General features: G+C 40.0%; 1 protein-coding gene across 1 annotated transcript; it reads left to right on the top strand.

The window, feature by feature from the left end:
- The first annotated feature begins 2,642 nt into the window (after positions 1–2,642).
- On the top strand, positions 2,643–12,943 carry LOC134330245 (E3 ubiquitin-protein ligase RNF14-like). The gene is made up of 6 exons (XM_063011291.1): positions 2,643–2,797; positions 2,876–3,006; positions 4,366–4,887; positions 7,754–7,982; positions 8,799–8,968; positions 10,557–12,943. Exons 1-6 carry the CDS (start codon positions 2,650–2,652, stop codon positions 10,680–10,682), a joined length of 1,326 nt encoding a protein of 441 aa, XP_062867361.1. The 5' UTR covers positions 2,643–2,649; the 3' UTR covers positions 10,683–12,943.
- The last annotated feature ends 124 nt before the right edge of the window (positions 12,944–13,067 follow it).

The raw sequence follows: 13,067 nt of genomic DNA, 5'->3' as shown, positions 1-13,067 counted from the left end.
TAAGCTAGTCACACAAAATGTTCCAGTAACTGGTGTTTATTTAAAACCGCGACATTCATTACAACAGTAAAAGAGATAACTGTGAAAAGAAACTCACGATTCGCATCATATGAATCGACTCATGACTCACTTATAGCGACACTGTGAACAGAGCATCTCCGACACCTTTCTTAAAGACACACACACGTACTATAACAGCACTCATTGTTTAGTCACCGATTTATCTTCACAGTTAGCCGTATTTTTAATCTGGATAACATTAAACGTGCGTTTGTGCGTGGTAATAACTAATCAAATATGTCTCCTGTGGATGAAAAATGAATTGCTTTAGTTTTAAAAGTAAAAAAAAATAAATCTCATAATGCCGCGCCCCCTGGACAGGCACTCGCGCTCCTCCAGACAGGTATTGGCGCCCCCCCTTTCTTGTTTGTTTGTTTGTTTGTTAAGATTTGAACGTCATGTTTTTTACACTTTGGTTACATTCATCACAAGAACAGTAGTTATTCATTACACAAGGTTCATCATTTCACACTTGTTTATTTCAAACAGTCATGGACAATTTTGTATCTCCAATTCACCTCATTTACATTTACATTTTCAGCATTTAGCAGACGCTTTTATCCAAAGCGACTTAAAGTACAGTTACAGTATACAATCTGAGCAACTGAGGGTTAAGGGCCTTGCTCAAGGGCCCAACAGCAGTAACCTGGCAGTGTATGTGTGGTGGGGCTTGAACCAGTGACCTTCTGATTACTAGTCCAGTACCCTAACCACTAGGCTACCTCACTTGCACGTCTTTGGACTGTGGGAGGAAACTGGAGCATCCGGAGGAAACCCACACAGACACGGGGAGAACATGCAAACTCCACACAGAAAGGACCCGGACCGCCCCACCTGGGGATCGAACCCAGGACCTTCTTGCTGTGAGATGACAGTGCTACCCACTTAGTCACTGTGCCCCCCCCTTTCTTGTAGAATTGTGCTTCAAATAAAGAACTTTATATTGACCAGATTGTTAGTTATTTACAAGTCAATATTGCCTATATGGACAGCGATTTAAAGAAAAAAAAAGAAAAGAAACTGCGGTGTTAAATGCGATGTGGTCAAAAATTTGGGTGCACCTAACTTTTGTGCTGGTGCACCTAAGAAAAAAAGTTAGGTGCACCAGTGCAACCAGTGCAAAAAGTTAGTCTAGAGCCCTGCATTAATCAGGTGATTAATCAGATCTCTTTGTATTGATTGACATTCTTCATTCATATTCATTCATATTTAGTGCCCCTAATTATAAGGCACAAAGGGTCACTGAAAGGTTTGGTTGTATAAAACAAATATTTATGCAGCGGCTTTCAACCTTTTTTCCTCTTAGACCCCCCTGAGTTCAAAATAAATTTCTGGAACCCCTTTGACATGGGTTATGATCTTATTTTTACATCCTTTCAGCAAGGATGACAAAAGGTATTGTGTTATTGCTCATGGGAAATTCAGTGCATCCATGAGAAGGAATATTATCTTGGATTTGTCTAATTTTGTTTGATATAGTGGGTTTACATCTGGTGAAAGGGCGACACGGTGGCTAAGTGGGTAGCACTGTCACCTCACAGCAAGAAGGTCCAGGGTTCGATCCCCAGGTGGGGCGGGTCCGGGTCCTTTCTGTGTTTTCTGTGCATGTTCTCCCCGTGTCCGCATGGGTTTTCTCTGGGTGCTCCGGTTTCCTCCCACAGTCCAAAGACATGCAAGTAAGGTGGATTGGAGATGCTAGATTGTCCATGACTGTGTTTAATATGGACTTGTGAACTGATGAACCTTATGTGGTGAGTGGCTACCGTTCCTGCCATGAATGTAACCAAAGTGTAAAACATGATGTTAAAATCCTAATAAACAAACAAACATCTGGTGAAATTCTACTTCAACGGGATCTGCATCAATAACTGAATCAGAGTCTTTTGTAGTTGCCGTCTGTTGACTTGCATTTTTGTGGTGGGCAAATCAAATATCTGTCCATTCTCAAAGACCCAACATAGGCTGAAGGAAGTTTAAAATAGATCTATATGACATCACAAGAGATCTTCCATATGCCTATAGCCTGTTGATTTTCCCATCCCATCACATGTGATTCTTTATTTTTTTTTTTTTTTTTACTCTCAATTAAATGCAATGAGACTTCCCTATAGATTCTGCCCCCTGCTATTATAGAGGATTCTAAACAGGGAGTATTTTTTATTTTGTGAAAATGGTATCCCCTCCCTCTTGAACAGTTCAAAATGCCAAATATGTTTAAAATAAAACGAATTTATGGCAACCGGAGTGGGATTTAATTAACCAATACTGTTTGAATTGGTGGGCTAGTAAAATAGACTTTTGCACCACTTTGCAGCACCTTTACTCACTGCTGATTTGGAGATATTTCAACCCGGTTGGCTCTTAGGTATTTATTCCTGACTTCTGTATTTAACCTGAGTACCTTGAGTAACTACCATCAGCACAACATTTAATATGTTCCTTGACTGTCACATACACAACTGTTATGAGACAGATATGATAATGATAATACTCAAAAACCTGCATACCTGTCAACATACAGTTTAGTGTACATTGTATCACTGACAGATGTCTGTCTTATGTTCATTCAGGAATGGTCAGTGATCCTCAATGGAGGACCGGGAAGCCCAAGATGATGAACTGCTGGCTCTAGTGAGTATTTATGATACAGAAGAGTTTCGTAGAGCCAAATCAGGCCAGGAAGGTGAAATCCATCTGTGTCTTGAGCTTCCCAAGGACTTCAAGCTGCTGGTTGATGGTGAGGCTGCTTTAGATTCATTCTAGTGTGCTGACCACTAGTTTCTCTGTGTGACCTTGTATTTATTTGCATTACCAGGGGAAAAACGCATGGAGTATGACGTGTCATTTTTGCCTCCCCTGGTTTTAAGCTTTGAGCTCCCTGCAGATTACCCTTCCACATCAGCACCAGTTTTTACCCTGAGCTCCAAATGGCTGTCCAGACAACAGGTGAGGAGGATTCTCTTTTATATAGATTATGGAAGAGCTGCTCAGTGCTGTTTTCTTATGCTTCACCACCAACTGGTCTTGTAGACATGAATTTGATCTTTGCCCCATTCACTTTGTGAATGCACCATGTACAGGGCAACACAGCCACACCTTCACTTACCTCACTAGGAACCTAGAAGCAAGATCAAATTCATTCAAATTAGGTTCCTAGAAGTTAACTACCTCACTTCTAGGAATCTAATTTGAATGTTTTTTTTTTTTTTTTTCTATTTTTCCAACATTTTTTCCTAATTTTCTCCCCTAATCTAGTTGTGTCAAATTACCCACCGCTGACTGAGGACACTCCTCAACTGACACAAGCCCCCTCCGACACGTCCTCAGTACAGACTGCCACACCCCCATCAGCATTATTACTCAGCCCTGTGCAGGCGCCATCAATCAGCCCGCAGGGGTCGTAATTGCACCAGTTATGAGGACCCATGATCCGGCTTGCCCCTAACCCTATGAACAACAGCCAATCGTTTATGCAGAGCTGAGATTCGGTTACAATGTATTCGAAAACCCAGCTCTGGTGTGTGCCACCTGAGCGGCTTAATTTGAATGAATTTGGGATGTAGGATCTAGGATCCCAGAAGTGGGGTAACGAAGGTGTGACTGTGTTGCCCTGTACATGGTGCATCTACAAAGTACACTATATGGGCAAAAATATTGGGGTACCCATTCTTAATATTGAATTCATATGTTTCAACCGAAACAACTAAAAACAGGTGTAATAAATAATTAATATAAAGGAAATATGTGATTCCAGTTCCATTTCTATTTTAACAGCATTTCTTTTTGAAGTGAGATGTCCAACAAGGTCATGGTCAGGTGTCTAAATACCTTTGACCATATAGTGTGTTTGCCCCCTGAAAACACTTTGACAACTTTTTGACCCTTCATTTACTCATGTTATACCACATCTTTATTCTAGTGTGCTCGGGGTGTGTCCGGTTTCCCCAGAGTCACTGGGCGCAATGCACTAATACACCCCGGATAGGACGCCAATCTATCATGGGGCCTTGGCCACCCCCTTCTTTCTCCCTTAAACATAACTAGTCATGTTTGTATGTACATACCTATATCTTAGGCCCTACGTAATGAAAATTGCATCATGGACCATGAAATGAGCCTTTTCCCATGTAATATGCAATTTGCTGTTTTTGTGTTTTGTGTTTATCGATTTAATGTTTTCCATTCGTGTGCCTCATGTTTGAGGCATTAAAATCCTAAACGGAAGCTTTTATGTGTCAGTATGGAGTCTACTTGAGTTTTCTGTTCAGTATTCATAAAGCATTTTATTCTCATTCCATTCATCAGCTAACAGCTCTATGCAAGCGACTAGATGAGCTTTGGCTGGAGAAACAGGGCAGTGTGGTGATCTTCACCTGGATTCAGTTTCTCAAAGAAGAAGCTGTGTACTTTCTGGGCCTGCAGTCTCCTCTGAAGATCCCCAGCAATAGCAGAAAACATCCACAGCTTGACCGCAGCATGAGTGAGGGAGCTACGAAACAAGCAGAAACCGCCGGGGTGGAGAAGAGGAAACAGCCAGAACTGGACCCTCGTGCCGTTATGGAGGTGGAAGCTGACGCTGACCTGCTACGTCTGTTGCTGGACTTTGACGAGGCGCAGCGGCAAAAGGTTTTTGATGGGAAACCCTTCTGCTGCGGTATCTGCTTCACTGAAAAGCTGGGCTCCAGCTGCATGCTCTTTAAAGAATGTGAGCATGTTTACTGTAAAGCCTGTCTGAAGGAGTACTTTGAGATTCAGATTCATGATGGCAACGTCCAGTGCCTTAGATGCCCTGAACCGAAATGTACCTCTGTGGCTACTCCCTCACAGGTATATCATAGTCGTAGACATGACTAGATTTCTTACATAGAAAAATCTTTAATTCCTGGAAGTAAAAATAAACCACAGATGCATGTTGACTACAGTACATAAGATGGTATGTGTACAAGACCACAAGCTTGTTTGGCATCCCATTTGCAAACCAGTCGTTAGAGTGACCAAGAGTTTGGAGTGAGTGGTAAGTTGGGAGCATTGGTATAGTCAGGCAGAGAAGAGCTGGTGAACAATTCACATTTACAAATAATTCCAAAACATGGTCACTCTGTGCAGTGTAATTTGTGGACAGTACAGTTGTGCTGGGACAGGACAGGGTCGTCCTCAAATAGTTGTCAGCATTTCATTTATTTTATATAATAAGCAATGGGTGTGGCTAAAATATCTGAACTTAATATGTACAGTGGTGCTTGAAAGTTTGTGAAACCTTTAGAATTTTCTATATTTCTGCATAAATATGACCTAAAACATCATCAGATTTTCACACAAGTCCTAAAAGTACTGTAGATAAAGAGAACCCAGTTAAACAAATGAGACAAAAATATTAAACTTGGTCATTTATTTATTGAGGAAAATGATCCAATATTACATATTTATGAGTGGCAAAAGTATGTGAACCTCTAGGATTCACAGTTAATTTGAAGGTGAAATTAGAGTCAGGTGTTTTCAATCAATGGGATGACAATCAGGTGTGAGTGGGCACCCTGTTTTATTTAAAGAACAGGGATCTATCAAAGTCTGCTCTTCACAACTCATGTTTGTGGAAGTGTATCATGGCACGAACAAAGGAGATTTCTGAGGACCTCAGAAAAAGAGTTGTTGATGCTCATCAGGCTGGAAAAGGTTACAAAACCATCTCTAAAGAGTTTGGACGCCACCAATCCACAGTCAGACAGATTGTGTACAAATGGACGAAATTCAAGACCATTGTTACCCTCCCCAGGAGTGGTCGACCAACAAAGATCACTCCAAGAGCAAGGAGTGTAATAGTCGGCGAGGTCACATAGGACCCCAGGGTAACTTCTAAGCAACTGAAGGCCTCTCTCACATTGGCTAATGTTAATGTTCATGAGTCCACCATCAGGAGAACACTGAACAACAATGGTGTGCATGGCAGGGTTGCAAGGAGAAAGCCACTGCTCTCCAAAAAGAACATTGCTGCTTGTCTGCAGTTTGCTACAGATCACGTGGACAAGCCAGAAGGCTATTGGAAGAATGTTTTGTGGACGGATGAGACCAAAATAGAACTTTTTGGTTTAAATGAAAAGCGTTGTGTTTGGAGAAAGGAAAACGCTGCATTCCAGCATGAGAACCTTATCCCATCTGTGAAACATGGTGGTGGTAGTATCATGGTTTGGGCCTGTTTTGCTGCATCTGGGCCAGGACGGCTTGCCATCATTGATGGAACAATGAATTCTGAATTATATCAGAGAATTCTTAAGGAAAATGTCAGGACATCTGTCCATGAACTGAATCTCAAGAGAATGTGGGTCATGCAGCAAGACAACGACCCTAAGCACACAAGTCGTTCTACAAAGAATTGTTAAAGAAGAATAAAGTTAATGTTTTGGAATGGCCAAGTCAAAGTCCTGACCTTAATCCAATCGAAATGTTGTGGAAGGACCTGAAGCGAGCAGTTAATATGAGGAAACCCACCAACATCCCAGAGTTGAAGCTGTTCTGTACGGAGGAATGGGCTAAAATTCCTCCAAGCCAGTGTGCAGGACTGATCAACAGTTACCGGAAACGTTTAGTTGCAGTTATTGCTGCAAAGGGGGGTCACACCAGATACTGAAAGCAAAGGTTCACATACTTTTGCCACTCACAAATATGTAATATTGGATCATTTTCCTCAATAAATAAATGACCAAGTACAATATTTTTGTCTCATTTGTTTAACTGGGTTCTCTTTATCTACTTTTAGGACTTGTGTGAAAATCTGATGATGTTTTAGGTCATATTTATGCAGAAATATAGAAAATTCTAAAGGGTTCACAAACTTTCAAGCACCACTGTAATACTGTATACTTATATACTGTAGTACTGTATACTTAAGGCCATGTAGTGTATGTATGTTTTTCCATTGCATGTATTTAGTTTTTATCAACCGCTTTATCCTGGTCAGGGTCGCCAATCCATCACAGGGCTTCAACCACCCAGCTCCCCCAGAATAGCCAATCATGTCTGTGTCGAGGCCCAGCCAGACGATAGCACTGCTGAAATTTAAACCTGGATCTAAGTGGAATAGACACAGTGTATGTTGATGTTTAGGGGGAATCTGGCATAAATATAGATGGATTTAAAACAGCAGTTGATTTTTTAAAAATTATTATTTTTATCCATGTGAATAATATTGTTTATCAGTGAAGGAAGTTTGAAGCTTTTCAGACAGTATTCATTTCATATGGGCCATTCCACCGAATCAGTGCCATTCCCGTCCCCAGGACATCATATGAATAATTGTATATGAAACTATAAAATGCATTTTTTTAATTGAGCAAAGTGCTTTGCACATTGATCTAATTGCAAATTTAGAATATATCATTTAAAACGTTAATAATAACTCCCTATAACACTGTAAAAATAGTATTTTTTCATGTTTCCACTCTCTAACTACACATTAGAGTAAAATCTTTCAGAAATCCTTTTGTCCTTGCATTGTTTCGTGACTCCATATCCCATCTATGTTTTTAATATTCATTTTCTATAGAACAAAATTATAGTAATGTGGTTAAAATACATGTTTTAGTCATGTCCCCAAGTCAGTCCTGTTGCCCTAACATTCGGTGGAATGGCCCATATACAGTATAGCCAATTGGAAATGTTTAAATGTAGGAGTGATTCACTTGTGTCTCACTAACAGGTAAAGCTGCTGGTTGGGGAGGACGAGTTTGCACGCTATGACCGCTTGCTGCTGCAGTCCAGTCTGGACCTGATGGCGGATGTTGTGTACTGCCCACGGACCGCGTGCGGTATGGCTGTGATGCTGGAGCCAGATGCCAACATGGGCCTGTGTCCATCCTGCCGTTATGCCTTCTGCACACTGTGCAAGCGCACCTACCACGGTCTCTCACACTGCCCCCCTACTGTCGGTAAGTGACTTGGATTGACGTTGTTGTAGCGATATAAACAGTATTGGTGGAAGTCTGTCTAGGCTGTGTAGGTACCGTTATTCACTACAGCGAGACTTCCAACACTTAACTTTCCAAGATCCACTACCACTATCACCAGAAAAATTATGCGTCATGTCATGGCTAAGGAAATCGATACTGAAATCGATACTGGTCCATACCCACCATAGAGATAAACTTTTTTTTCACTGACCAGATGATGTTTGGTTAGTGGGCCATTTCCGAAACTGCATTGACACTTACATGGTATCATCATGACAGGGTGTGGTGTTCCGGTAATAAGTGTATAAGGTGCAGCAGTGATGTAGGAATTACTAGAAACACATACCCTGGTAGCACTTGTTACAGGTGTTTTCCTTTTTATGTGTGTTAATCATCCTCTAGTCTTTCATCACGGGACCCTTTCTGATCATAGGATGCATTTGGCTTTATAATTTTGGTTGGAGCACTGTGCCTAGAACTGCTAGTAGTGGGGCTAGCATAGTATGGTGCTGCGTCACTCAAGTGTCATACAGATCTACATGTGAATAAACTGTCAATGCTGTCAGGAAATACTTTCAATGTTGTGTATTGTTCGTCGCTCATTGGAACAGCCAGCAAAAAGGGGTTTTGCCGTGTACCATGTGAAACATGTAAGCACTGCAGGAAGCAGCACTATACACACATCCTTACGATAAATGAAGCATTAACTGCTTATGATGTAAAAGCCTACACATTTAACTTCCATTTTTGTTCTCTGAAACTAGAAGCAATGTGTTTGTTTTTGTTGTTTTCCAGAGGAGCTTCAAAGACTGCATGAAGATTATCTTAATGCCAGTGCGGAGGAGAGAATCTTCTTGGAGCAGCGCTTCGGGAAGCATGTGATCAGGCGTGCCCTAGAAGAATGCAGCAGACAGTGGCTTGATGAGAACTCCAAAAATTGCCCGCGCTGTGGCAGTCACATCCAGGTCAGTGGCCACTGTTACCCCTCTAGAATTTGAAAAAACGTGAATTATATAGAGTTATATAAACCAAACCACTTAGTTGTGTCACAGCATGGTGACATTCGCGAACATTGTTAGTAGAAAGTGTAACATGTTTTTTTAATGTTTATGGAGGGTTTGGGTATTCTGGTTTTCTCTCACATTCCTGTGGTAAACTGGCTACTCTAATTGTCCCTTGGTGTATGCATATTAGTAAATTTGTGAGTGTTGCCCTTTGATGGATTAGTACCATATGGAGGGTGTATTCCTGCCTGTCCAGTGTTTCTTGAAGGCCCTAGACCAGGGGTGCCCAAATAATTCCTTATAAGGGGCCAAAAGTTAATCTCAGTGAAGGGCCACGGGCCAAAACTAAAAGGTTATGTTATTTTAAAATTGCATTAAATTAAAATATCATGTTTTTATTGTTAAATAAAACACTACTGTTTATTTTAATTAACAGTGCTTTTATTGATTTCAACGAATGATAGAAAATCTTTCTTTTTAGAAGCAAATGTAAATTTATAAAGAAAAACATGCAGAGCAAAATATTATCTTTAAAAGAAGATGAGATTTAGAGGTAATATAAACTGAGTAATATAGAAAGAAAAGCAACTTTTTTTCTGAAAAGCTCTGTAAAACTCAATGAGCTTTGTTAAATTAAAGTTGAAAACACTTTGATGGTCCACTTTGTTAAATATGTGAAAAAGATTAAGCTTAAACACTTAAGGTTAGATTAAACAATGTAAATTTTGCATTACAGAACACAAGATGCGCATATGTAACAGACCTTGATGTTTTGTTTCGTAATGCAGACGGATGTTATACTCCTTTAGCACAGTCATATTAAAAATTCATATTCATATTAAAAATATTAAAATGTTAAATGTTCGTTTATCCGTATGCCACTGCCTTATACGCTTCATGATTAACAGCCTCATCATAGGTTATCTTTGCTGTCAGGAGCTCCACAGCGCCCCCCTCTCCTCTTTACTGTTCCCAGCTACTGACAAAAGTGGGCCCTACTTTGATCTTACGAGGCGGGCCGAAAAAAAGAGACGGCGGGCCCACGGGCCCCAAATTGGGCAGCCCTGCCCTAGACCCACAGTGTTTATTTAAAATCTTTAAATGAATGGTCATATGTGTTGTCTATTACGTTTGAGTCTTATTGTGTTTGCGTCTTTTTCGTCAATTCTGTAACAGGCCCACCTGTCGTGGAGATCGGCAGTGGGTTCAGATTAAAGAATTATGTCCATCTGCCCAGCCACCAGTGGCTGGCAGGGGGCATGGAGGTGCAGATGACTGTGTATGGACAGTCTCTGTGTCTCATCAGCAGTGAGCCTTTAATAATACATGTCTTTTTGGGCTTCTGCTTGCTGGCTTGTTGGTTTTTTGTTGTATAAAGGTATAAAACTAAATCTTCGAAAGATGAAACGATCATTTAAAAGCTGCATTTAGTGTTTACTCATGTTTTGTTTATTTTATATTAAAATTATTGTGTGTGTTTCTCCACCAGCATAACTACTGAAACTGAAAAGTGATATGATCTTGTATTTTTTTCCTCTTTGCTCTCCAGAAGGAAGAAGGCTGTAACAAAATGACCTGCTCCTTCTGTAAACAGCACTTCTGTTGGACCTGCCTAGCACCTCTCTCCAGTGAGGACCCCTATAGCCACTTCAACGAACCCGGCTCACAGTGCTAGAATAGGTACACTCTCTGCTTTACATGTAGCTGTTCATTGTTTATATGTACAGCCCAACTAAATTCACGGGAAAATGTGCTTAATTTCATGGACCTTGTTTTTGAAAAATCACGGATTTCATGGATTTTTAAAGAAAAGTGCCACATTTCATGACAGTCATTAAATAACACTCATAAACTGAATGATAGAATCAATGGAAGCTACAATACACAGCACAGCCTACTTTAATAGATGAAAGACAAACATTCTTGTCCGTGTTTTCACACAACTCCCCTCTGCAACCACATAATCTGTTGGGAGTTTTCCAAACTCAGTTACCCGAGTCGTGTTTTTAGCTGATTTAGACTTCGACATCTTGGACATTTTGTCGAACTGATTGCTAGTGTGACCGAGCAATAAATTATGAAATAAACTGCACGTAGACAAAATCTAGAGCAAAATACTTTACTGGCTTGTTCTTTTGAGGCGCAGCACAGACTACACAGAGATGATCATTTGTGTAGAGAAGCACACTTTTTCATTGACTATGGAATCCCCAAATGGACAATACACTGAATGCGTAAACACATTCATCAAACATTGTTAGCACACTACACCACAGAAAAGTCTTATACAGTAATATCCGTGAATTAGGTAGGGCCTTATTTATGTGGCTTCCGATATCAGCTACGTTTAGCGTACTGTGTGACCCAGTTTGATCTTGGCACAGCATATATTCAGATAAATACATATCTACAGGTAATACATTCTTCTTTCAGGCTGGAAGAAAGAACTAAGATTTTGCAGCAGCCAATCAGAATAAAAGGATTCTGAGCTAATTGTACTGTACTTTTAAATACTGTATATTGCAAAACTTTAAAATAGCATACAGTATACTGTCAATTTACTACCTACTTGTGCCTAACTTATTGTCTACATTTCCATGGGACACCGGACCATAAACTTATCAAACCTATCAAAACAATATGAGGGTTGCTCCTTTTGCATCTGTTTTTATAATACATACCTAACTAATCCTATTTTTATTTATATGCGTATTATTATTATTTTGTTTATAGTACTATGTACATAGACATAATGCCATATATGTATATAGCTATAGTTATATATTAATCATAGATATATACGTTTACTATTATTCTCTGTTTTGCACAATGCTACTATTTGCACTTCTGGTAGATGCTAACTGCATTTTGTTGCCTTGTACCTGTACTGAGCAATGACAATAAAGTTGAATCTGTCCACCAATCCATCCATCCATCATGCATTTATTCACCTGCACCAGCCGAGTTCATGTGCGAATCAGCCCTGTGCACTGAGAGCCACACCCTGATCAGCATTATTCCTCTACATTGTGCAGACCTCATCTACCAGCCAGCAGAGGTCGTAAATGGTTCAGTTATGAGGTCCCTATCCGGCTCCTTAACCCTGTATGTACAACAGCCAAACGTTGTTCAAATAGCCGCCCAGCCCAGCAACATGCCCTGTGGGCGACTCGCATGGTCCCTACGGGCGACTAGGTGCCCATGCGCACTGTGTTGGTGACCCCTGGTGTATTTCCAACTTAACATTACTGCATGTCTTTAGACTGTGGGTGGAAACCGGAGCTCCTGGAGAAAACCCACACGGACACGGTAGAACATGCAAACTCCACACAGAAAGGACGCAGACTGCTGAGAATCGAATGAAGATGAATAAAAGGCAGAGGAGAACTACTGTACCTTCAGGCACTTTAATGACACACTTCCTGTTGTGTACTTACCTATTTTCATTTTACTTTACCTTGTTCATTCAGAATTTAAAAAAGGCCCAGAATACTGACCTAGCACCCTAGTTTTTTCAGTAATTTTATTGTTGTTAATTTATATGAATAAATTATAAATCTCAGCGTGTGTACTCCTAGAATAATGGTTATTCTGCTGCTGTTCATGTAATTTTTTAGTAAATGTACCAAGTAATGCCAAAGAAAACCATAATGTTCTGTTTACAAAGTGAAGACATCAGTACAATCAGTGATTGTAAAGGTTGAATCCTGAATGTAATTGTTATGGCTGTTTATGTTATATTCTATAAAATGTATTGCTCTTGTTAAATAGTAAATATACTAACAATGACTGATAACCTTGGCTTTTTTCAATTTCAATATAACCTTATGAACTGATGAACCTTGTGTAATGAGTAACTACCGTTCCTGTCATGAATGTAACCAAAGATGACGTTAAAATCCAAATAAACAAACAAACAAATACACTGCATCTTTATGAATGTGTTAATTTTCTTTCTTTACACATATATAAGCTTACAGTCATTCAATATTAGTATGTAGTGTTAGTGAACATTAACGATTACCATATTTATCAGAGACCAAAGTGTTTAGAGTCTGTG

The sequence above is a fragment of the Trichomycterus rosablanca genome, chromosome 16 (genome assembly GCF_030014385.1).
Source record: "Trichomycterus rosablanca isolate fTriRos1 chromosome 16, fTriRos1.hap1, whole genome shotgun sequence".
Taxonomy (NCBI): domain Eukaryota; kingdom Metazoa; phylum Chordata; class Actinopteri; order Siluriformes; family Trichomycteridae; genus Trichomycterus; species Trichomycterus rosablanca.
This window is presented reverse-complemented; position numbering and strand designations above follow the sequence as displayed.